Source organism: Stylophora pistillata, chromosome 4 (assembly GCF_964205215.1).
Source record: "Stylophora pistillata chromosome 4, jaStyPist1.2, whole genome shotgun sequence".
NCBI lineage: Eukaryota > Metazoa > Cnidaria > Anthozoa > Scleractinia > Pocilloporidae > Stylophora > Stylophora pistillata.
In genome coordinates this window covers 38,693,391-38,718,050 of record NC_142522.1, presented here as the reverse complement: position 1 = coordinate 38,718,050, position 24,660 = coordinate 38,693,391, and the positions used below count along the sequence as shown (strand labels likewise).

The 24,660-nt window shown below is 37.6% G+C and overlaps 1 protein-coding gene across 1 annotated transcript; it reads right to left on the bottom strand.

The window, feature by feature from the left end:
* Positions 1 to 320: 320 nt before the first annotated feature.
* LOC111325346 (cubilin-like) lies at positions 321 to 23,576 on the bottom strand. Its single transcript, XM_022929151.2, has 27 exons — positions 23,563 to 23,576; positions 20,463 to 20,575; positions 19,507 to 19,666; positions 19,228 to 19,400; positions 18,354 to 18,587; positions 17,459 to 17,615; positions 16,658 to 16,830; positions 15,911 to 16,076; positions 15,296 to 15,468; positions 14,216 to 14,372; positions 13,602 to 13,774; positions 12,891 to 13,047; positions 11,675 to 11,856; positions 11,071 to 11,230; positions 10,305 to 10,477; positions 9,460 to 9,693; positions 8,984 to 9,140; positions 7,963 to 8,138; positions 7,361 to 7,604; positions 6,285 to 6,496; positions 4,867 to 5,051; positions 3,540 to 3,632; positions 3,039 to 3,230; positions 2,504 to 2,715; positions 1,930 to 1,970; positions 1,705 to 1,801; positions 321 to 1,256 (listed from the first exon to the last, which is right to left on the bottom strand). Exons 1-27 carry the CDS (start codon positions 23,574 to 23,576, stop codon positions 1,073 to 1,075), a joined length of 4,392 nt encoding a protein of 1,463 aa, XP_022784886.2. The 3' UTR covers positions 321 to 1,072.
* Positions 23,577 to 24,660: the final 1,084 nt, after the last annotated feature.

Genomic DNA, 24,660 nt, shown 5'->3' with positions numbered 1-24,660 from the left:
AGCCGATATTAGACCGCTCTTCAGCGTTAGTGTTCTCGATTACATATGTAATTTTGACGTTAACAATCTGCCTAGCTCATTGCTCATCACAAGGGATTGGCTGGCGGAGGTTAATCGATGCCGAGGTCCATAAGTGTTTCCAATGATTAAGGGGAAAAGTAAGAAAAGCATACCGCGGTATTCAACAGATGCGATAGTGCATGAAAACAGTGTGACCGCACTTTATAGTGAACGCTTTTACGGTTTTATTGTTGCCCGTCACGCGTCACGCATGTTACCCGTCAGTCTTAGCAGGCTTGTTTTGATGTTCTGTTTTCAGCTCGCCATTAAACTACACGTGATTTTATTCTCGTTGCCTGCTGTCTCTGTTCACGGCCTATTACATTATTGTTAGTTGCTTTTTAATAAGCATTAAAAACATTAAATAAATAAAAATACACGAGGGTAAAGAACTGCTATGACTATGTATGTGTTGGTCTCTTAGTCGTTCTTGCTAATCCTCTTTAAAATCACTTCTTAGTCGCAAACAAAACTGTTTTAAACTATTGATACTTTTCATTTCGACCTATGAAGTGAAGCATGCATATCGTTTAATTGAAAAAAAAAGTGCTTACTATTTCTCCTAGGAGACCTCTAGAACATATTCATCAAAAGGCCCTACTCCTTAATAGGAATTTTCTTTCCTGAAGTTCAGTTTGAAACATTTATGCTTCATCAAACTGCATGTCGTTCAGTCACAAGCCATCGAAAGAAAAAAATTAAGGTGACGCGGAATTTATTGGAGAAAACGTTCTGAAAATTTGAATTGTTTCTCAGTTTCTCTAATCTAGTGTTGAGTAATAAGCAAAAACATAACTACACGGGGAAATTTCTACTAAGAATCAATGTCTCTCAGTTGGTTTACTATAAACAACATATTTCCGTCGAGTGTGTTTGACTTCATTTTTTGGAATACTTAAGTCCATCAAAAACTTGGGAAAACTCAAAGGAAAATAGATTGAATCATGGTGCATCATGAATCTGCTAATCATTTTTAACTGAAGAAGCTAGGTAGGTTTCTGTCACCTGTAGCTTATGAGCCATCTTCATCATCTCTTAAGGTGAGGATATTGTAATATGACCTAGATTCATCTTGCTTGCTGAAGTCGAAGTAAGGAGTGTCTTTCGAGATGATCAGTTCTAGTCTTTCAATTAGCTGGTAGAAGCTGGGACGAGCAGCTGGTTCCTCCCTCCAGCATTCGGTCATTAGTTCATATCTGTTGGAAAAACAGAGATAGAATGAGATCTAACTTTAAAAAAGACATTCTTCTTTCTCTACTCATTTACAGATGGAAATTAATTTAAAATGGCCATTAAGTTTTATCGGGAGTTTGCTGGTTTTGGGATGAACAAGCGAAGTCTCACGCAATTCTGTAAATTACATTTAAGGCAACTGGATGTCCATGAATTTCGGAGTCAGTTTGTATGTGTAAAAACTATTGATGACGAAGGATTTGGAGTCTCAGATGCATAGACAACTTAATCAATAGTTATCAGCGTGTGGCTGCCCTAAAAGCCTCAACAAGCTTTTCCTGATGAAGCTCTAACTCTTCAAAGATCTGTTTCAAAACTCTCCGCTCTAGCCGATGTGCAATTCCTCGTAAATAACTTAACCGAATTAAGTGTTACACGCGAGTAGATTTAAAGTTTGATTCAGCTACTCACACTTCATCAGAGCACATGTCTGGCCTCTCCATCCTATAGCCAGTCTTCAAAAGTCTGCATACTTCAGAATTAGTCAACGTAGGGTAAGGAACAGCCCCTGATTTCAGAGCAAAAGGTGAGGGTCAAAGTGGCAAACCTTGAATTTCGTTATGTTACGGTACATCAAAATTGATGAAAAATAGCAAACTGCTAACAAAATAACAGCCTCATCTTTCTTGGACATACCCATGGTGGCCATTTCCCAAAGAAGAATCCCATACGACCAACTTTTGTGGGAAAGAAAAAGAAAAAAAAAAAACAAGTAAATGAAAATGTATTAATGAAAATGAACTCGCTCAAAGAACGAGAAAGTTACAATATTTCCATAAATCATCTTAGCTCAAGAAATAGTGTTTTTTCTGAAAGTTGCAGGTACGAAACTGATATGTAAATGAATTTTTCTTTCAAAAAAGAAAACATGTTTGCATGTCATGAATTTGGTACAAAACTGCAAACAAATGTGTGGTTAGATGGCTACAACCAATTGCGCAATTGTCGAGACGCTTCAGCAAGAAGTGCATCTACCGACTTGTTTGGATGACCAGGAAGAAATTTACTGTAAAAATCCATAGACTATTTCTTATCGTGGTAACATGTCTCAACTACTCTTTTAAAACTAGTTGTAGATCATTATTTATTATGTTAATCAATCATTATTTTTTTCCTTTTTTAACATTTTTATATTAAATGCCTTTATGACAACGGTAAAAAATTTATAGCATGAAAAATGTCCCACAGCATTGTCAAACTCTTTACTCACATGTCGCTTTTGGTTGTAAAAATACTGTCCAAAACAGATTCCGGTGCCATCCACTTAACTGGTAGGTTTTTTGTTTTCTTCAGACTGTACACGTCTTCGTAGATCTTTCGCATTAATCCAAAGTCTGACACCTTTACTCGTCCGTCTCGACCCACAAGAATATTACGAGCTGCAAGGTCACGGTGAACAAAGTCTTTCTCTGCAAGGTGATTCTAGCAAAAGGTGTAAAAATAGCAGACTAATGAAAGAATGTTACATCTACCGATTTTAATGAAAAACATCGATGCAGCCAGACATGGCATTTCATTCTTTTCCGACATAGGTTCTGGCGACCTCAAGTGCAAGCTCAGTTCACCTCAGTCCCTAATTTTTGCTTTAAATTATTTTTGCATTTGCAAGTTAGGCTTTCTCGCTCTGTTTATGGATTGTGTATATAAAATACGATGAGGACTTGAGACGTCTCCTTAAGCGCTTGTTTAATGACCAAACTCTTGCAAACAACTGTAAGAAAGAACTGTACTTGATAATATATTACCATTCCTTGTGCTATTTGCCAACCAAACGAAAAGAGTTTGTCAACCGTGAAGTTGTTGCTGTCTGACTCGTCATCATCGTCATAACCAAGATTTTCGGTCGAGGTGACGGGTGCGTTGCAGTTTGTTTGGATTTTCGGCGGTATTGTCAGCAATTCTATATGCTCCTGGTGAAGAGAAGTCTTGGAATCCTGCTGCGTTAAGAGATATATCATCGGTAAAGTTAAGTTTTGACAATCGTCTACTTTACTGGAAAAGACTTCATTCAAACACTCTAGGATCTGAAATGTTTTGCAGAGAATATGACCGTTCAATTTGTATTTTTCTTGTTTTTTATCTCTATATTTTCCTGTAATATTATCTCTCTGTGAAATCCTAACTATATCCTCAAGAGCAAAGTACCTTTGGACATCAATTCTAGTACTCTTCGAATCGGAGCAATGTCGAGATACGAAATGTGAAGCATGAAATGAGTCAAACAGGACATGCTTGATGGAACCTACCAGTCCAGACTCGTAGGTCTCTTTTGGTAAATTACAAATTTCTTTGTCTTCATAGTCTTTCGCTTTTCCGTCAGTTACTTGATTTTGGCTGACCTGTACAGTATAGGATTAGGCACCAGTTATTATTTATTGCGGGGGGGGGGGGGGGTTGGGAGGATTTTTTAGGGGATCGCATGATTTTCAGAGGATGGATCTGCCTTTGCTAACAGACTACAAAAGTGAGGGAAGGAAGGGAATTATAGAAAATTGACTGCAATGAGAGGCTACTCTAGAATACTACCGTGCCCTGGGGGGGGGGGGGGGGGGCGATCAGATAAATTTTATTGTGATTTTACAAAAATCGCCCTCCCACTCGCCCCCAGGCTATACTGACCGGATACTTAGCTTGGTAAATGGACCCCTCCATGTTCATTAGTAATGCAGCCTAACCAAGCCTGTGAAACTCCTCAGATATTAGAATACTACACGGAAAAGCCAGAAAATTAAATCTCTCATTTTCTCGCGTTAAACAGGACAGTTCAAAATAAGAAATTATTAATCAATCAATTTAGCAATATTTTGTTTAAATTGCATTTTCGCAAATGGTGCACTCGTGCTGCAGATCTTATATACACCCCTTCTAAAAATTGGGAATATAGTGGATGGAAAAAAAAAACATAGAATATTGTCGAGAACCAAAAAAATAATCCAACTCACACCCTTCATCAACTCTGGGATTGGGCACTGAGCCACAGCAGAAAGAAGAAAGGTCTGATATTACTACACTAAGTGTGTAAAAGTGTAGTTTGATCGACTGGGTGAGGGTAGTCCTCAGAAGGACTGTTGTCGGTGGTGATGACTGACGTTCCGACAACCTGCGCGGAAGTCATCATCAGAGTCAAGTGAATGATTGTTGTCAGTAGAATATTCTTAGTCCATTCGCTCCGACGAAGGGCTAACGCTCGAAACGTCAGCTTTTGTAATCATTACGGTGGCCAATTTACCATTTCAACTTTGTTGTTATATCCAAATTATTTCGTTACTCCCACCGACGCAGCCCCAAACAGTTTCTTTCGAAACTATCAGCCTTTATTCTTAGTCCAGTTCGTGTAAAATGATTGGTCAGTTTCGATCCGTTGGTAAAGTTAGGTCGTTCTGTTCGGTTCGTTTGTAATGTTAATGTCGGGAATGAGTCGTTTGTATGGAGCCCGTGGTATTTGACACCTGTTGATGGGTGTAGAGGGGACTACACTAATAATTCGATCATTATACTTAATTTCCAGTTTAAAGAAAAAATAACCTTATCAGCAGTAACTGGAAGAAATGAAAGTGAATTGAAATCTGTTACCGATTGACGATTTCTGCGTAACCAGTGCAGCAGGTCACCGTAAGGAACATACTCTATGACCAGAAACTTGGTGTCCTGCAGAGTGCAACATCCAACTAAAGATATGATGTTCGGGTGGGAACCCAGCAGCTTCATTTGTGATATCTCTTGCAAAAATGCTTGTTTCTGCTCTTCGCTAGGATCATCTGTAACAGAGAGGTCGTTTGAAATTGGAGAGTAATGCAAGATTCACCTCTGGGTGTGACGAATTTTTCAATTTAAATGTTTTAACATGTGTCCTCCACAGCTTTTGGAAAGTAACGACATACGTTGAGCCTTAGATAGTCGTTCTTTTTTGCCATGGCTTCTTGATACTTTCAAACCAACGCAATACTGAATAAAGACTATTGACGGTTTCTTTTTCTCGATCCTAGAAGTGCGAGGGACGTTCGCGATCAGGAATCTTTTAATTGGCTTTATAATTCTCTAACGAATGTTATTAAGCCCAGTTCGCAAAGAATTCGATCAAGACATGTCAGTGTTTGGGCTCCATTTCTTGAGGTAAGAAAAGAGACTTTCTGAAACCACAAGCTTACTGCTACTAGCCCATATTTCATATTATTCTATTGTGGTATTTTTTGGTAAAGATTCGTAATAGCAATAGTTGTACCAGAGTCTCCCTGTTAGTTAGATTAGAAAAAACTTTTTAATGATAATAATAATAATAATAATAATAATAATAATAATAATAATACATATGTTGCACGATCCTCGCAGTAGATAGCGCTATTTAAGCAATAGCGAAAATCAGACCTGAAAAAAATCAGGCCTGTACGGGATTTTTTTCAGGTCTGATTTTCGCTATTGCTTAAATAGCGCTATCTACTGCGAGGATCGTGCTCCATATGTATCTAATACCGCAGTTCAAAATATATGAACTTCATATATTTCATTGTATCTGATTTATCACTTTCACGGGTTTATTACGAATCAACTTAACGGCCTGCTCCCAGTTGGCTTGTTAGCTCAATTGTTAGAGCGCTGCCCTAGTATCGCAGAGGTCAGTGGTTTGAATTCCGTGCAGGCCTGAATTTTTTCAGGTCTGATTTTCGCTATTGCTTAAATAGCGCTATCTACTGCGAGGATCGTGCACCATATGTATCTAATACCGCAGTTCAAAATATATGAACTTCATATATTTCATTGTATCTAATAATAGTACTAGTAATAATAATAATAATAATAATAATAATTAACGAAGACTTGGTCTTGTTCTTCCGCGGTCTTTAATTAAACGATAACCCGTTTGATATCCATCAATGTTCAAATAAAGATCAATTTAGCTCCTCACGAAGTGGAGATAGTCAGAAAAATCCCTTTTTTTTTGCTCAAGATGCATCGTGTTTCGATTTAAAAGACAGATTCAGTACATAACGAACCTGGTAAAACCTTTACAGCGATCTCCCGTGAAGCCTCTGTTGGCGTAAATTTCTTGTCAGTAAGAAACAAATCTATTCCAGCCCTTTTCCGTAGAGTTCCTCTATAGACAACACCAAACGCTCCTCTTCCTAACTCCTCATTGTATTCTATTTGTCTAGGAAAAATCTCCCACTGGTCTAGCATGACGATTTTGCGAGGAGGAAGAGCAGACCTGTCAAATTGAGAAGATAAGGGTCAAAGAGTAACGACTGGCAATAATACTGAAGGGTCAAAAATGTTAGTAGCTGTAGCGTGGCATTACTGATGTTGTTAACTCAATTTCGTGCAGTAACAAAAACTTCCGAACACAGGTTAGATTTTCGGGATCTTGTTTTTCGAAGCAGGACTTCCAAATCTAAAATCGCGGCCGAGTTCGAATCCTCTGCGGTTCTACCTTTCTTTAAAAGTTTTGTGCGTACAACTCTGCCTAGAAAAAAAACTTTTAACTTGATTTGACAAATGGAAGACCTATGCAGAACAGAACCAAAAAGTAAGAAGTCGGACTCGGTAGGACTCAAAGGGTTCCGCTATTTCAAACCTCGCCTAGAACACCAGGCACCGCTCGCTCTAAAACGAAATCTTATACATCTTGATCCCCCTTGGTGCAAAAAAAAAAAAAAAAAAAAAAAATGGAAAGAGACTACAGTTCAAATGGGATCTCAACATAACGACACAACCGTAGAAATTGAAATGGGATTTCGCTCGGTGTGGATGTCAACGATTGGCAAACGTAACAACAGGGTAGCTGTATGAAGAAGCACTATTTAAGGAACGCATCATCAAGATACATAACTAACAGCTGGTGGAAAAGAAATAACAACAGCGGAGTAAAGTGCTTTAAACGTTGCATACGCATGACCAGAAGGCTCATCACTTAAAGAAGACGAAACACCGCCAACCACTTGGGAAGGGAGACAAACGATGAACACAATGTACTTTGCTACTTTTGTACATCACTGCCATATAAATTCTCAGCCATGTCCCATTTTCCTCTGAAGTTAATATTGGATTTTTATGGGCAAGGAAAGTAAGTTACCTTCTTTTCATATCTCGTCGTTTGATTTTGTAACACCAGCAGCTGAGAGCAAAACACAGCAAAAGAAACAAACCAGAGGCGACACCAACAACGATGTATGTGATGGAACCCGAGGAGGTCACGTTCATTTGCATCGGATTAACTTTTATTTCTAACGTTGCTTTAGACTGATCCATGATGGTTGTCTGTGTTGATTCTGTCTCTTGAACTATTGTTTTTATCTCTGGAACCTTAAGAGAAGTCCCTAAGAAAATTTTGAAACATTGATCACTCTTTCAACATAGTCTATCACTTTTTTGCTGCTTTCAAGAAAATGAGAATTAAACTAAAGGAAGGAGGAAGCCTTTTCATACATGAACCTGCGAGGGTAAATTTTACTCCAAAAACTGACGTTCCAAAAATAGGAGACTTATGCAGTCTCTTTGTATGATTGTTTATTGCTTCTTTTGTTTGTTTGTTTCCATTTTCTGATCTCTAGACTAAAACAGTATTTTAAAGTCGTGCTATTTTAAGTTACTCAAGACTCATTTTCAAAAAGTTAAGAGGCTTACTGACTTAAAATTTCATTCATATTCACATCTTCTTGAGCGTTGATTACTTACGTAAAGGTGGTATAATTGAGAAATGAATTGAAAATCCTCGTCTTTGAATATCATTGTCTGAGTGGAATATCATCAGAGCATAGCTTCCATTTACAAGAACCTTTTCTCCAGTTATTTTCCCGCAGTACACTCCGAAAACCTGATCCGCCTCATTGGTAATCTTTAAAAAGTCGCGGCTAAAACAAAATGTAAACACATGGTTTTCTTCAGATCATAAACACTACAAGCTGTAGTTTTGATTTAATGATGAGCCAAATAACAGTTATTGCGCGCTTGGCAAAAGCGAACCGATTTAATTTAAAACGACTTCTGTAATTTAATTTCCGGACTTGAAATGAGGTTTTATGAATTTCGAGGGTGCTAAGTCCTCTCATTATCATCCTAAATGATTTTATAACATAACCAAAGTAAACCGCGCGCTCTGATTGGTCAATTTAGCGTCCCCCATTTGCCCATGGGTGTACGCTGCTGACGTGAGCAAATACAAAGACTATTTTTCCGCGCGCGCTTGTTTTTTCTGGTCGCGTAAGATTTGTTAAATAAAAGGGAACTCTTTAGCTACAATGTATCAATGTTATGTTATAAAACAAATGGTAAACACCACAGCGTACACTATTGAGTTATGGATGCACTTGGGAGGTTTACTAAGCCCTCAAGAAGCTAGAGTCGCTCTCGGCTATCGCCTCGAGCGACTCTTACGCTGCTTTCGTGCTTAGCAACCTCCCGCGTGCATCCATAACTCAATAGTGTACGCTGTGGTGTTTACCATTTGTTAACTGTGTCTCGGAAACCGGCTTTAGTTTCATGTAAAGAAATAGAAAAGTGCACAAGAAAGTGAATATTTATAGAAATGCATTCGAGTATGGCCTCTATACAGTGCAACTCAACTTCAGGTCGTGAAAAGAAAAGAAAAGAAACCGAAAAGGCAAAAACAAAGGAAGAGGGTAGAGATATAAACACCAAACGAAGAAGAAGGGATATATAACATGAAGGAAAGTCTTATCAATGTCGAGGCATTTACTCGCACGACGGACTATCTTCAAGTTCAAACTTGCTGAGATAAACTTCCATCTGCCGGCCTCGTTCGATCGGAACTGCTGACGTACAGTCCATGTTGGCTGGGTAATTTTCAGGATAACCGGGACTTCTCATCGTATTTTTAATGATTGGTCCACACCCTGGTTCGTTAGAAGAAATGCAACAGTTTAGGTTTAGGTCAGGATAGAATTTTGACCTTGTAAGAAATTGCAAGAAGTTTGTTGAATACTACTTCCTAGACAGCTCATTTTTTAACAAGAAAATATAGTTGCTAAACCACGACAAGTTAAATTTGGGTTAAAGAGACTTTTTGAAAACTTAGTTTTTTGTAGGTCTTGTTTTTCCTAAAATCATGTCTTGAAGTAACATTATAATCTTCAACTCATAATTGTGGTCAACGTTTTTTTTATAGTATAGATACTTAAAAAAGTTTTTAATTCAAGGATTGTTTTTATTTACCTTTCACTAAAAGCACTGCCGTGTCAATGCCATACTTGCTATTTGCCATACAGCTGTAGTTACCTTCCTCATATAATCTGATACTTGCTGAGTCTGTGGTGTTTATCAGTACTGCAGATGTCTGTCCATGAACTATCGATGTGTAAATGAGAGGGGTTCCAGAGGCTAAACACGATACCTGACTGCCTGGAGTTATGGGTACTTTGGGATCTGGTGACGTTATCATTGGCGGAACTATAAAGTAGCAGAGACAGTAACTGTAATAAGCGAGCTTGATAACGAAGCCAACGCGGTGTTTAATCGTGCGAATTTCACAAGATACTTCAATAGTGATATGTGGCTAAGCAGTAAAAAATGTTAACGAAATAGTGGCATACGGAAAACCCTTAGAGCCACACAAAGACATGTACGAAAAGAAGCTCAAGTTCATCAAAGTCTTAAAAATTCGCGATCTTTTAATTTCAATCTACATTTAAAGCATATTTTCTCGGATCTTGATTGCATTTATGAAGATGGGCCAAAATCTACTGAAAAAAGACCGAGGTAGGTTCTAGAAACTAATTTTTTATATCTCAGCTTTTAAGGAATATCTAAGAATTCACTACTCACTGCGTTTTGAGATTTCATACGGTAGCCTGACCGTTTGGAAATTGTCTTCGAATGTACTTGAAATTCGACTGCGGTCACCATCATTTTGAAAACACGTCAGTAACCTAGCCTCACACCCATCAATTGACGTGACCCACAATTCATATCAGTACTAAAATTGTGCTCTTAAATGGCTGAAATAAAATCATTTTGATGAAATTTTACTTTATTGGTAATAAAGAATCCTCTGTGCGTACCAAATGGAACAGCGGTAAATTTTAAATGGAATCCCCTCTCTTCTCGACTGTGGTCTGAGTGGAAGGTTATTGCGAAGAACTCTCCAGTCAAAAATAAAATCTTGCCTGTTTGTCTGCCACAGAACCTCCCAATCTCCGTTCCTTCATCATCAGTAATAGTTACGTAATCAAATCTGTTATATTTATGAAAGATAGTTAAACAAATAAAACAACAACCGAAAAAATGTCCGTAAATGGGAAAATTGCGTCTTTGTTGAAATATGTTCTTTGTGTTATAGCTCACAAAGGCACGCCAGTTTTTAGCTCTTAACTTCCCCTTTAAAATATCTTGATTTATACCATATGCTTGTGTTACAACCAAATCATTGTTTTAAGATCTATTTCCATTGAAAATCAAGTACCTCTCTGTTGTATACCAGGGCAGTGTATCTCATTAAGGATATTTATTTCCGCGGGAAAACGGCTGAGATTGTACTTGAGCTGAGTGCGCTTTGGATTAAAGCTTCTGTTTTTTGTCTTTTTACCGTGTAAAGACCTATATACTTGCTTCTGGTTAAATTTCTAGCACTAAATAGTATTGGGTACCCCCCCATCCCCCTCTAAGCCACGAAAATAAGGGTTAGAAAATATACAGCTTTGTAATAAGTCGGCACATATGTTTACAGCTAAAATTGAAAATGTAACCCTGTATGAGTACATTTTTTTAAAGACATCCTAAGGCTGTGATTCAGCTTCTAGCCCATTTGTGCTTGTTTGCTAGAGTTACCTGCATCCTGAAGAATCCAGCTCTAATTCAAAATCAATGAAGGTAATATTCATCGTCATCGCTTGTGGAATATGAACCACATAATCACAGTCCGTACTATTTGGGTAGTTTTTGGGATATCCAGGGCTTTTCAGTGTATCATTTGCCAATGAACCACATTCTACATAGAGATAAGAGGTAAAAAGAAATGATTCAAAATGCCTCCTGGTATTAATTGTGGGATATATTTTTCAAGTACTGAAGATTGAATTTAGACTGACAGAAATGATCTGCAGCCTGGAACTTTTTGGACAAAATAAGAATAATGTGCCGCTAGTGCGAGCTGTTAAGGGGATCCGGGGCCACACCCCGTCCGAAAATAAGGCTCCAATTTCTCCCTCTTAAACGCCATTTCCAGCATTCCCGAGAACTCCAAAGCGTTGCGAAGGAACGTCATAAAATCTGGAGTTTGCCTTTTTTCTCAGCCAGAAAACAAAAAATTATAATTATCCTTTCATAACTTAATAAGCAGTCAATAAGTGAAAGTGAAACAACTACGCAAAAACAATGTTATGAAATTGTTATTATGAAGAATCAAACAAACTCAAATTCATAGTTTTCTTACCGTCTTGAAAAAACAGAAAATATATTTCAAAGCCTCTCTGTTCACTTTTGTTATCAGTGTGGAACCTTAACAGAGCAAAGTCTCCAGAGATAGCAATCCGGTAATTAGTCACTCGGCCACAAATTGTGGAGAGCAATACCGACCTTTGATTTACTTTCCTATTTATCTGCAAAAAGTCATGCCTACAAAAAAAGAAGATTACGTATCAAACCGCACATTAGGTTACTTGGAAGCTGGGGCAAGAGAAAAACCTGTAAAAATGGCAAATGCTAACAGAGAGGACAAAAAGACAAAACACAGGGTATTATACGAAACATATTTCTTTATCTGTAAAAGACGAGAAAGGCTATAGCAATTATTTATAAAAGCAGTAGACCATAACTATTTTTAGTGTAATGGTAAAATTTTATTGTGTACTATTTTTATCGTGTTATCTAACCCACAAGTGGGATGTTGGGAGAACGGTGAGAAAGCTAGTAAACCGATGTTAGAGGGTCTGAATGGTGTTAACCGTTAGCCGTAAAAAAAGTTAGCCTTCAGTCGAAAAAATTGACAAATTTTAACCGTTGGTCGTAAACAAAGTTGATCTTAAACATATTTTCTTTCTTCAGTGTATCATTTTGGATTAACTGTTTGCCGTAAAATGGCCAAAAATTAAACTATCAGCTGTTACAGCCATTGCTCCATTGAGACCCCCATGTTAGGTCAAACCAATAAACTAATAAGTACGACTTAAATCGCAGAGCTGCGAAAGGTTTCCCATTTTCCATAGCATGAAACGGCTATATTTCAAACCTGAATTCAATATCCAACAAGTTACTCCAAACACTTTGATTGCTTGTTTTTTTTTTCTTTAACGAGATGTCTTTTCCACATCAGTCAAATTCTTCCGTGACCCTTGAATACAGCGCAATAGCTTTTGATTAATCCGCTACAAAAATTTGGCAAAAAAAATTTCGAAAACCTAATTATAATAATGAACGTTTTAAAACAAAAATAACAGCATTTAGGCAAAGGAATTTCGCAAATCTGCAGGATAATGATTGTTTTAAGAGTTCTCCACATCCAGGTACTAACTGCTTCTGAGTACGCCATAATTTCTCTAAATGATCTCCTTTCTTCACGTACAGCAGCAGTTGCTTCTTCATGCAGGATATTATCATGATAGAGAGTTCTACTAGTTTAAGACAATCTTGTATCTTTTCAGTACTTTTACCTGCACAATGCGTGATCTTCCAACTGTAAATCCCAAATCATGATTTGCATTTGCGTGTTTGGAGGAATAGGGACGGAGTAATTGCAATCTAGATTGCTTGGGTAGCCGAGAGGATACCCAGGACTTCTCAGCTTATTATTGGTCACGGACCCACAGTCTGTTAACGCACAGTAAATGAAAATTGTCTGAATCATTTGCAAGTAATTCATAATATGAACGAGGAAAGCAGCCAACGAGATATTCTAATAATAAGCCTGACAGCGCTCTTAACCATCGCTCCACAAATCACTGGTTAATTTCTCATGCTTTTAGCTGTATTACAACAAGGTCACTACGATTTTCTCAAATTGTTACTTCGAAGAAACGATATTTCTTTCTTAGGTAACACCTGTTCATTCCATAAAGAGGAAGCAAAATGAACAATAAAGGAATAAGGAAACCGTTACATGGCTGCAACACAGAAGATATGGTGGAACGTTAGGTGCATATGCAATGACATAATAATTACGTGAAATCACTTTAAATATTTTTGCGCTTGAAAAATAAATAGTAAAAATCAATTCATATTTGCTCTTAATTTTGACCAGTATTACTGTAAAATTTTGAAGCCTTGTTCCTCGTCATCTTCCATAATCAACAACACCTTTTTCCATAATTGTCCATAAAATGAAAGATAAAGTTTAATTACAACTATTTTACTGGAGTATTTACCGAATGGAACAGGTGTAAAGTATATCTTGAATCCCCGTTTTTGTTCAGAAGCATCTGAATGAAAAGCCATGAAGGCATATTGTCCAGTTACAAAAACCTCCTTCCCTGCCTTCTCTCCACAGTATAAACCAAAGTAGTCGTTCTTCTCGTTGGTGATCCTCAAGAAGTCCCAGCTACGAAAAAAAATATACAATAAGCTGCTATATACACGCATTTTAAATCATTGGGTTTTAAATGTGATCTATAGGAGATCAAACGCAGTGATGACTTCATCATTAACATTTGTAATCATTGTTACGGCATGAAAATGCATTCCATGGTGCAGAATTTGGTTAAAATATCAGCGACACGTTCGGCTGTCAGGGTTTGTTTTAAATAAATTTCAACGTCATAAGCTGAAAGAGGCACTGTGGCATAGAATCTGTTCACTACATAAATCGTTTTTTATGATGAATTCTGTCTAAAAGAACAATTCTTTTCAGGGGATAAAGTCTTCGGCCACAACTTCCGTCTATAGAGGAACAACTCTCTTGGTAATTCAATGGGCCTGAGACTCTAGCAGCGTTTTAGCCTCGTTAGTTTCAATCTAATGCTAGATATGATTTAATAGTTACATGCAATGGTCGCTGTCCTCAACGTCAAACTCAGCAAAGTAAATTTTCATCTGCTTGTTTTGTGGAATGGAAACAAAAGACGCACAGTCTGTATTGCTTGGATAGTGGTTAGGATATCCAGGACTGGTCAGTGTATTATTATGGACCACACCACATCCTGTTACACCAAAGAAAGGTAGAATAGAGCTGCTTTCAATCAAATGATTTAAATGTGTCACTTCACTAGTAGCTCACTTAGGGGGATAACGTCTTTACTTTACATCTGGTTAGCTCAATGGATAGAGTGCTGGACTGATGTGCGGGAGGTCGAGGGTTCGAGCCCCGGCCGGACCAACACTCAAGGTCTTAAAATAATTGAGAAGAACATGCTGCCTTTCTATAACATCAAGAAATTATTTAGATATTCTAGTCTTCTCGGATAGGGACGAATAAATGGAGGTCCCGTCTCCTGCAGGGTTAGGGGTAGGAGACGTTAATTTCCCACGCACGAGATTACTGTGTGATGGATGTCCTCCCCTAGGGTGGGATGGGTGGTTTGTTGTCTTGCGTTTCATACATGAGCCTCTGGCTCGGGCAATATGGGTAACCATGCCCCACGTAAAGACATTAAACTTTGATTACTATTACTATTACGATTACGATTACTATCCGCAGGTCGATTATGATTTATTTTATAAAATTGTGATGAGATGCCTTTGCAGGAACATAAAATCCACTAAAATCTGCCCTGCTCCCAAAATGTGTTACGAGCTCAATAAGTAGTTACGCACCGCCAGTTTCTTTAAGATTCGGGTTCGAATCCCTTTGAAGGCTAAATTTTTCAAGCTTCTATTCTGAGATTTGTGAAATTGCAACTCAACAACGAATATTAATTCTACACTTGTCCCTTGTCTATTTCTAAACTTTCTCTTTCTTTTCTCTCTTGTCAATCGTTTTTCCAAAACGCCAATACCCTTCTGATGTAACGAGTTTAAAATTTACGTCCAGAGCTACCACACCTACAGCCAAATTAAAGCGATCAGGCCCTCTCTCGGAAAGTACGGTCCCTTCTCCTCTAAGTACAAATGCGAATGAACTTACCATATGGAACAAATGAAAAGTGCAAACGAAATCCTTGTCGTTGATTATTTTCATTAGAATGGAATACTATTTGCACAGACTCCCCAGCAATTATGACTTTCCTGCCCGTTTCTTGACCACAATACACACCAGCCACCATCCCTTTGTCATTTTTTATCGTCAAAAAATCATACCTAAAAAGCGATAAAATTTTGAACTGTGAAAAACCTTCTGTAAAAAATATGAAACGTAAGTTTGCGTTTGGATTGTGATGTGATTTTCGTCTAGGCCCTGTATGTTATCCGTTGGCAGCCAGCTGCTAAAAGGATGGCAGCTTATTTTCACTGACATCTAAACCAGTGAAAACTAGAGAAAGTCGTCCCTCATGTCATGGTACCGAGGGTTGGTTTTTTTCTTAGTAACAACTTATCTTTGTGTAAGGCTGGGAAAGCTAACTCAATGCCATTGTGATTAATTAAATAAGAAGTCAGAAAACGCTTAACACTCCTCGAGCGTGCATATCCCGTTTTCTTTGTAAGGGTGGCGAGGAAGGACAATGAAATTTTAATACAATTTTGCTACCGACACATAATGATGGTGCGTAAGACATTTGTTTGAAATTCAAATCCTACTTGCGGACATGACGAAGAGGGGCGCACGTGTTCCAAGTTAAAATAAACAAAAGTAATGTGCAATGTCTTGTTTTCAGGTATTTGAAGCGAATAAGTACAGTTCATATTTCCTGGGTAGTCGTTTGGATAACCAGGACTCAGCAGTGTGTTATTTACCATAGAGCCACAATCTGTTGGAGCAATGAGAGAGATAATTATTGCACTATTATTATTATACTAATCCTCTTTTCATATCAATAATTCGCTCTATGGTATCCCATCAATAATTCTTCTTCTATGCCCACCTCTGTTCCTCGGACTTTGATAGTAAAGAAGTTTTTAATCTCGATGTAATGGACGCCAAATAGGAATCTATCTGTGAACATAGTTAGTAGAGGGAACTATGCTGTGAACAACCAATAAACGGACTTCGCTTGAAGTTGCCAACTTAAGTATTAACAAAACTACAGGATGTTTTCTAATTTTTTCACCAATAAGCAAGGGCTTTTGCCATTAAACCAATTAAAACCTAATGCAGCAACACCCTCATAACAAAAAATCAATGGGTAGACCAATGGATGAAAGTTCAGCTTAAGAAGGCAATTTAACAGTTCTGTCTCGCCGACAGAATAGATTTTCTTTTAAGCTTATACTCCAGCTAGTTGCAGGTGTAAAGCTCTAAAAAAAGAAAACTATTGTGGGTAATAACACCTAAGGACGCCTTGCTTAGCTTAGCTATAGAGAAATGAAACTATTGCATCATTGAACCTACCTGCAACATTAGCTTCGAAATGCAGTTTAAACCCTCTACTTCGAGTTGCGTTCTCAGTGTGAAACGTGATGAAAACGCTAGTTCCAGTTACATTTATTTCATTTCCAGAACCTTGACCACAATACACACCGAACTCTTGGTTCTTCTCGTTGGTAATCTTCAAATAGTCTCGACTACAAGAGAATACTAACATGTTTTTTTTTTATTTTTCCGTAAGGTGCATGCTTCGTAATGTTGCAATTCAAAAGATGCAAGCTGCACTCGTATTCAGTGGCTGCATACGCGAAAATTAATAAGTAACAAACTGCTGTATTAATAAAGGGGGTAAGTTTCTAAAGGTACTATGGTGCTGCGTCGGTGGGAGCAGCAAGGTAATTTGGCTATATCAACTAAGTTGAAATTGTAAATTGGCCACCTTAAAGAGTTAAAAATCTGACATTTCGAGCGTTAGCCCTTCGTCATTTACTGTATTAATAGTATACTTCTCCCATTTTAGTCTATCCTTGCCTTTGGCTCTTAAATGGGGTAATGAGGAAAGTGCATGCCAATTCTGGAGAGTTACTGGTGATTACCAGGAGGAAAGTTGTCTTATGGTCTAACGTTTGGTCATGCAGATGATCGCGGTAAATGTGCTTTTTCTTTTTTCAATGAATTGCAAGGCCAGAATTTATTCGCCCTTGTTTCAGTCATTTATTTTTCAGTTTGTGTTTCCAAGATTTATCGTCTGCATCAGTAGTATTGTAAACGTAAAATTTCAGACACGACTCATCGTCGAATGGTTGAAAAAGTTACTTAACTTACTTGCAATCCTTACTTTCCTCCAGATCAAAATCAATGAAGTAGATTTGCATCTGCATGGCTCGTGGAATAGCAACAGAGGTCCCACAACGCATAGCATCAGGGTAGCTATCAGGGTATCCAGGACTTGTTAAAGTTCCGTTTATCACTGTACCGCATTCTGTTAGAGACAGCATTTTATAGATTGACATATCTTACCTTATAACCAAACTTGTAGAGAAAATGTCTATTGGAAATACAACTACGAAGAAAAATAATTTTTACTGTCCATAACACGTTCATTCCTTTTAACCATTTTAAAAATGATATCGCGAAAAAAATACTGCATTTTTTTACACTGATTCGCATAATTGATAAAATCTCGAGTTATGATTGGTTAACGAAGCTATTAAGCGTGAAATTGAGCGTTGTTCTATTGTTTGGCATCTCTTGTTTCGTGCTCAGGATAAAAAAAAAATTATCATTGATGTTTTTCTTTTTTTCTTATCTTTGTTCAATTATGCAATTCAAGGAAAATCCATTACCTGACTCGCAAATTCCGCGTTGAATTGCACTTGAAAACCGATATCGCACTCATCGCTGCGCAATTCATGCGGTATCGGTTTTGGCGTGTAATTTAACGCGGAATTCACGAGTCAGGTAACGGATTTTACAATAGAATGTGATTCTTTCAATTAGTGTTAGCATTCCACCAATCTCTGAGAAACCCGAGTTTTAACTACAAGAAGTTTTTATTGTTTCAGGCCTTATTTCCTTTATTTCTTCAGTAGCAGTTCACCTGCTAAGATCCGTCCCGTATTTTGTCATACTAGACGGGTGAACTGAAACACGGTTTTTTTTTTTGTTCACTTGCGATAAACAATGTGTTAATGCTTCAAATTGGCATCAGTTTTCTCACCTATCACTGGGAAGTCTTTTTGGTCGATTCCATACTTGCTCATTGCCACACAGCTGTAGTTACCTCCTTGGTATAATTTGACCCTAGCTTGGCCTGTAGTGTTCACAAGCACTGTAAGTGGCTCCATCAACACTATCGCTTTATAGATGGGTAGAGATCCCGTGGCGGAACACCAGGCTTGGTCGCCTGGAATTATGGGTTCTACAGGATCGAGTGATGTTATTCTCGGTGGAACTGCAACACAGTAGTGACTATCTGAATCAACACCTCTTACTAAGAGACAGGTCATCATTTATCGCCCGTGTGGAGGGTGGGCAGGAGAATTTTGGTTTTGTCTACTACCTAATCCCCCAAGGTACTTTCATAGTCCCTTCATCCCCTATTTATGCTCTTTTGGCGACAACTGAACCCCACTCTATTTTCCTAGAATACCGTGAGATCCTCTATCAATCCTCCACCACCCCTCCCCCCTCCCCTAAGCAGGCGGTAGATAATGCCTTTTGGCCCCTAACTGAGCTTAAAGTCCATGTTGCAGGTGAGTTACAGTCCGAGTCGTTTTCAAAAAGATTTATGAGTCGCCGGAGTACGTTGTGTTCGTTACTTAATTCGTAAAATAAACGAGATCTTTCAGTATGGATCCGAAAAAATAGTCCTAGTTAGATATTTACGACATTTATACTATGGCACCTCAACAGGCTAGCTAACGACTTCATCTTTTTAGCATAAAGAGAGGATCATCCTCCTCTCCTAGTTGCACTTGTGGTTGGAACCTCGTTCCCAGGGCCTTTTCCCTTAGTTGGGAGTGGGATACCCCCGACCCACCCCCAGCTAATGAAAAAGGCCCTGGGAACGAGGTTGTTGTGGTTGTACATACCATTTGACAAAACAGTAAAATGTAAAAGGAATCCTTTCTTTTCTAGACTTGTATCTGAGTGGAACACTATTTCAACATATTCTCCTGTCACAAGAGTTGAAGTTCCAGTCTCCTGACCACAGTAAGTACCAACTTCAAGTCCACTGCTAGTTTTGATTTTCAAGTAATCAAACCTGAAACAATAGTATATTAGTAACAGTAAGTAACCAAGAATATGCTACATTACTACTATGAAGACTGGGAGCAGTGGTCTATGCTTATCTGCGTATTTATGCTCACCTGCAAGTTGGCTCACTGAACTCTACGTCAAAATAAATGAATGTAATGTTCATCGTCATTTCGTTTGGAATAGGCAAAGTAACGGTACAGTCCAGGTTGCTTGGGTAGTTGTTTGGATATCCAGGACTTTTTAAAGTGTTGTTTACCACTGAATTACAATCTGTAAGACGGGAGATTGTAAAAATTAAGTTTGTGGTGAGTGAAATCTCTAAACCACTTATTTATTTACTTATTTAGTCAAATTCAATTACACAGATAATCAAAACGATTTATATAGAATCAGCATAGTTTTTTCGGTCCCAATCAATGGTGAACGTTCTGTAGATAATACCGGCCAACATCTTATTTGCTCTACTTATAGCAAAGTTAATGTGATCGTTCCAGGATGTGATCGTTCCATGAACGTAAATTGTGGCATTACATGAAACAATTATTTTCTGTAGACAGCATTTTCTGGCATTACTCCCAAAGGTTATCAAGCTGTCTGCCCAAATTTGCAGCACTTCTACTCACATTTTTGGTAAAATAAACATTTTAGACAAATATTCATTTAAATAAATCATCAGGTGAAACAAGGAGTCAAGTGTTGACCTGTTATACTGCTAACACTGCCAGGTTGAAGACCAGTCCATTGTTTAAATAATCAAAGAGAAAATTGAACATGGCGTGAAAAGCTAATTTCGTTCTCTGCCATTGCTAATAGATTTGATTTCGTTTTGGCAAAGATCTTTTAGTTTGTCTCTTTGCCTGTTCCTTAGTTTTCATTTCACGGTTTTTTTTAAATTGGCAGCACAGACAAGAACCTGGCAAATCTTTGTATTTCAGCAATGAGGTTTTTTTTTCTTTTTTCATTACTAAGTTTGATGGACTATTATTAACCCCATTGCAACAAGGTACACAGTGGTTAGTGAACCACAACTAAACAAGAAGAAAAGCAAACAGTTGTTTAAACTCACCTTGTATTTCAGCAGCGCCTTCCTTCTCATTCCACATCAACGAGACAAGTAACAAAACCCAATTCATGGTACTTGAATCCCTTTTCTCTTTCATATCCACAAAGCAATCATTGCTGCGATGATAAAATTTGAGGCCGGAACCCTATTAGGACCTACTGATAATAACTGAAAAACTGCATTTACTTGGCAGCTGATAAAATAGTCTTCCATGCAGCCCTTTTCGGCGTCGTCACGCAAGCGAAAACTCACCCACCAACGGCTGCTCACTTTCGAACAACATTCCTTTCCCATTGTAATGTGTTATCCAATCAAAATAAAGTTATTGTCTGACAAACAACCAATGAACACGCGATATTTTTATTTTTCGCGAATTCACAGGAAGCGCGTTGGAGTTCGTTTCTAAACATGGAATGCGATGTCATCGAAACTCCGAAGAAAATGTCAGATAATGATCGCTGTTTTGTTTGCCCAAATCCTGTGGGAAAATTTATAAAAACATCTCTTCTCTCTTCAATAATTACTGTTATGGCTTCTCTCTGATGCGAATTTAAGCTCTCAATACCAAATGTATCTCGCACTGAGTCGAAAGCGTCTTCATTTGTCAGTTTCAACGCTCGGATAATACGAACTCTGTGATTGGTTTGATTATTCAGGCGCGAACGCTTTCCAGAATATGGTAAGTAAATGCTGATTGGCCAATTTCCGGAAAGCAATGTTGTTCGAATGTGAGCAGCCGTTGGTGGGGGAGTTTTCGCTTGCGTGACGACGCCGGAAAGGGCTTCAAGGGAGACTACTGATGAAAACGTGTAATTTGCATTTAGACTTACCTTATGCTTTAAGTTTTAATAAATAGAAGAATATTATTGCTATTTATATTGCTATTTATTATAATTTCAGAGCTGATCAAAGAGTTTCCAGCAATCTGAATAGTCGAGCGGTTCCTTATATGACGCTATATAAACCGCTCCACGCGGTTTATATAAAATTTTAAAATAAAATGTTAATATATGTTACTAAAATGTTATGATTTCATAAATTTCTCTATTGTTCAGTTGTGAAATTATACTAAAACAATTATTCGCCTCAGGTTCGGTGAATATTGCCGATTATTCGACGATATTCACCTCGCCTTCGGCGAATAGTTGTTAATTATAATCAGGATTATGCGCTGTCATTTCCCTCGCAAGTCAAATCTATCTTATTGAGCCTATTTAAATATTTTTACGTCTTTCGTAGGCCTCAATTCACGGACAGCTGAGTCTATTTTAGAAGAAAAAAAAAAAAAAAAAAAAAAAAAACTTAAAATCAGTATTGCATCTCCCATCACAAATCTTCCGTTTGAACTTCGACCCGCAGCGGAACACCGTGCGGAAAAATCCATTAAGGGAATATTGCTTTTATTTCAAATGCTATCGTGACAAGCTGTAAATGAAATTCCTAAATGATCGATAAGATCATAAAATGAATAAAAGCCTGACGAGATAGGTTTATTGAAAAAAAATCACGATGTGTACGAAAGGATTCAAGGGCAACAAAAACGCGACGTCTATCGGCGGACTTAAAGTACGCCACTGATTAAAAGCGCTTTGTGCTAGTGTGCAAATTATGCAGGCATCAAATGCACAAATTCAAAAATATGGATAGACAAAGCACATTGGGTAAATTACTATCATAAACATGGAAGAATCCGCCTAGAATGGAGATTTGGGACTTGTTAATTAACCAAACATTTAATGTCAGCTGTTGATAACTCACTTCACACGTCAGCTGAAGATGATTGGGATTTATATTTTTGGCACAGTCCTGCAGCAGGTTTATTTAGTAACATCAATTCGCTCCGCTATGTCGATTGCATCGAAGAACGATAATTTCTGTGAGAGGGAACATATTACCCTTTCGCTTAAAGGAGTAGAGCCTCTTTTAAGTAGTGAAGAGGAGAAAATTATTTAATCGATGACAACAAAATATTGCAATTATTATTAACACATAAATCCGTTGAATATTTGAAATTACATGAGTTATCCCTTTTTTAAGGTTTTACAACATTAAAATGCCTCAATGATTGCGGTAGAAATTGGCTTGAAAAGAAAAAAAAGGATTGAATAGCTAGAATACACCCAAGATCAGCTGGCTTCTACTGTACTTACCCTTAAAAGCGACGTTGCAGTTAACCTTTAAGAAAACTGTACATTTTTTATTGCTCTGACTCTGAGATGAATATTTCATTCTTCAGGGGCTTTTTCACACTTCTTATGCACCGGTTTTGTTTAGTATGATTTAAAATCTCACGAGGTGCAACACGCCTTGAAAGAAGCAGTGAGCTACTGCTAACTAGATTTGTTCTTGGTTACCCCAAGCTCTTAAGCTGCATTCTGTATGAAGGCAACTGGTCTACCCTCGGTGTATCTACATGTTTGTTTCAAGTACTTTGTATTGGCTCTGAAAACCCGTTGGAAGAGTGGTCAGTTAAAGTTATCATTATTATTATTACTATTATTATTATTGTTATTATTATTATTATCTTTATTGTAATGCTGTCAACATGTCAAATAGCCGCCTTTAAAGACTGAATAGTAAAAGTCTACACAAGCTGCAGGCGAAATATGTTACTATTTCGGTTATTATTTTTTTTCCTAACTTTCATCCCATCAAAACCACAGTTATCTCATGATCGATGCCAATTACTGATAAAGTAAAATGCAGCTCATGTCACGACACTAAGAAACCTTTTGAAAATCTGTTCAACATAAGCCAATATCCATGCCACAGTTTTTTACTAAAGAAATAATTAGAAAGGATATGGCTCAACAAGGAAGAAAAAAAAAACAACATTCAAACAGACACTAAAATAAGAAACGAATCTTCAAGACAAAATGATCAATTTTCATGAATTCACATGCTAGTCGATAGTTGTGGAAATTATTCTGTCATTTTTAACTGAACAGGAGACTTCTTTTTCTTTATGGAAAATGAGCACTTCAGCTAATGGGAGCCTTTTTAATGGCAGCGCTGTATGTGGCGATGTCATTTTGTTATTCAAGTCACTTTTTCAATTAAAAAAAAACATCGATCTGCAAACCCTTTGCATTCATCCTCCCACCTGCTTCCATTCATTGCTGTTTTTCTAGGCTAACCTTGAAAATTTCGGCGCTTCGTTATTTTGAGCTTTGCAATCTTTTTCTCTTACCTATCTTAAGGAAGAAATTACCTCAATATTAGTCGTCATTCAACGAATCACACGTGTTAAATTTTATCCAGCTTTGACAGAATTGTTTTAAATAAGCTTATGCGTTTGAAACAACTGGATTCTAATTTGGAGCGTTAAAAATAGTTCCTCCCTCAGTATCCCTCTGTGTGTCGATGAAATTCCTCTGTCACAGATTATATGTAATAGAAAAAGGTCTGCCACACAACTACCACAGCAGCGATCAATATTATGTACTAGGAAACAAACCAAACAAAAACAAAAATTCGATTTTTGCGTATCCAGTCGACCTTATCGTTTGAGGAAGACAAGGAGCAAGCAGTCTTAATGTCGCGATCCACATCGGAAGTGACTACACATTTTTTAATTTTTTAATTGAAGATAAACAAGGGATCATATACTTCAGAGGATCTCAATGTGGCTAACTATTAAAAGTCTTTAGCGATTAGACGTAAACATTGACAAATTTAAGTCTGAAAATTTTACTATCTACGATGTGTCATCTGAAAGCGTCAAAATATTGTACTGTTTTGTGTCTTGTCTCTAGTGGGTGAAGCGGGAAAACTTAAAATTACTTTATATCAACCCAACAGCAGCTCGATTAACTCTTTTTTGCATGAATCTAATGGTAAAAGGGTTTGCAGTCGTTTCATATCGATGGTCATTTAGTACTCAAAATTCAGTCGATTCGTCCTCAGTTTGAGTCGGTTCGTACCCAAACCGCTGGTCGAATCGTACCCGTCCTAATATACACTTATTCGAAACACCTCACGCACTCGTGCTAGTTGCCGTGTACGACAAGTTGGTAGAGTCAAGCGAGTAAGATACAAGCAAAATTCTGTAGTGTATACTTGTTACCTTCTAAACATGAACAATATATCATTGCCTAGCTCAAGGTAAGTGTGATATTTTTAAAAGTCTATTGTTTACACTTGTGAGTCTCTAGCATTAACAGCTCGTGTTAGTGTAATTTTTTTCTTCCTTTGTTATTAA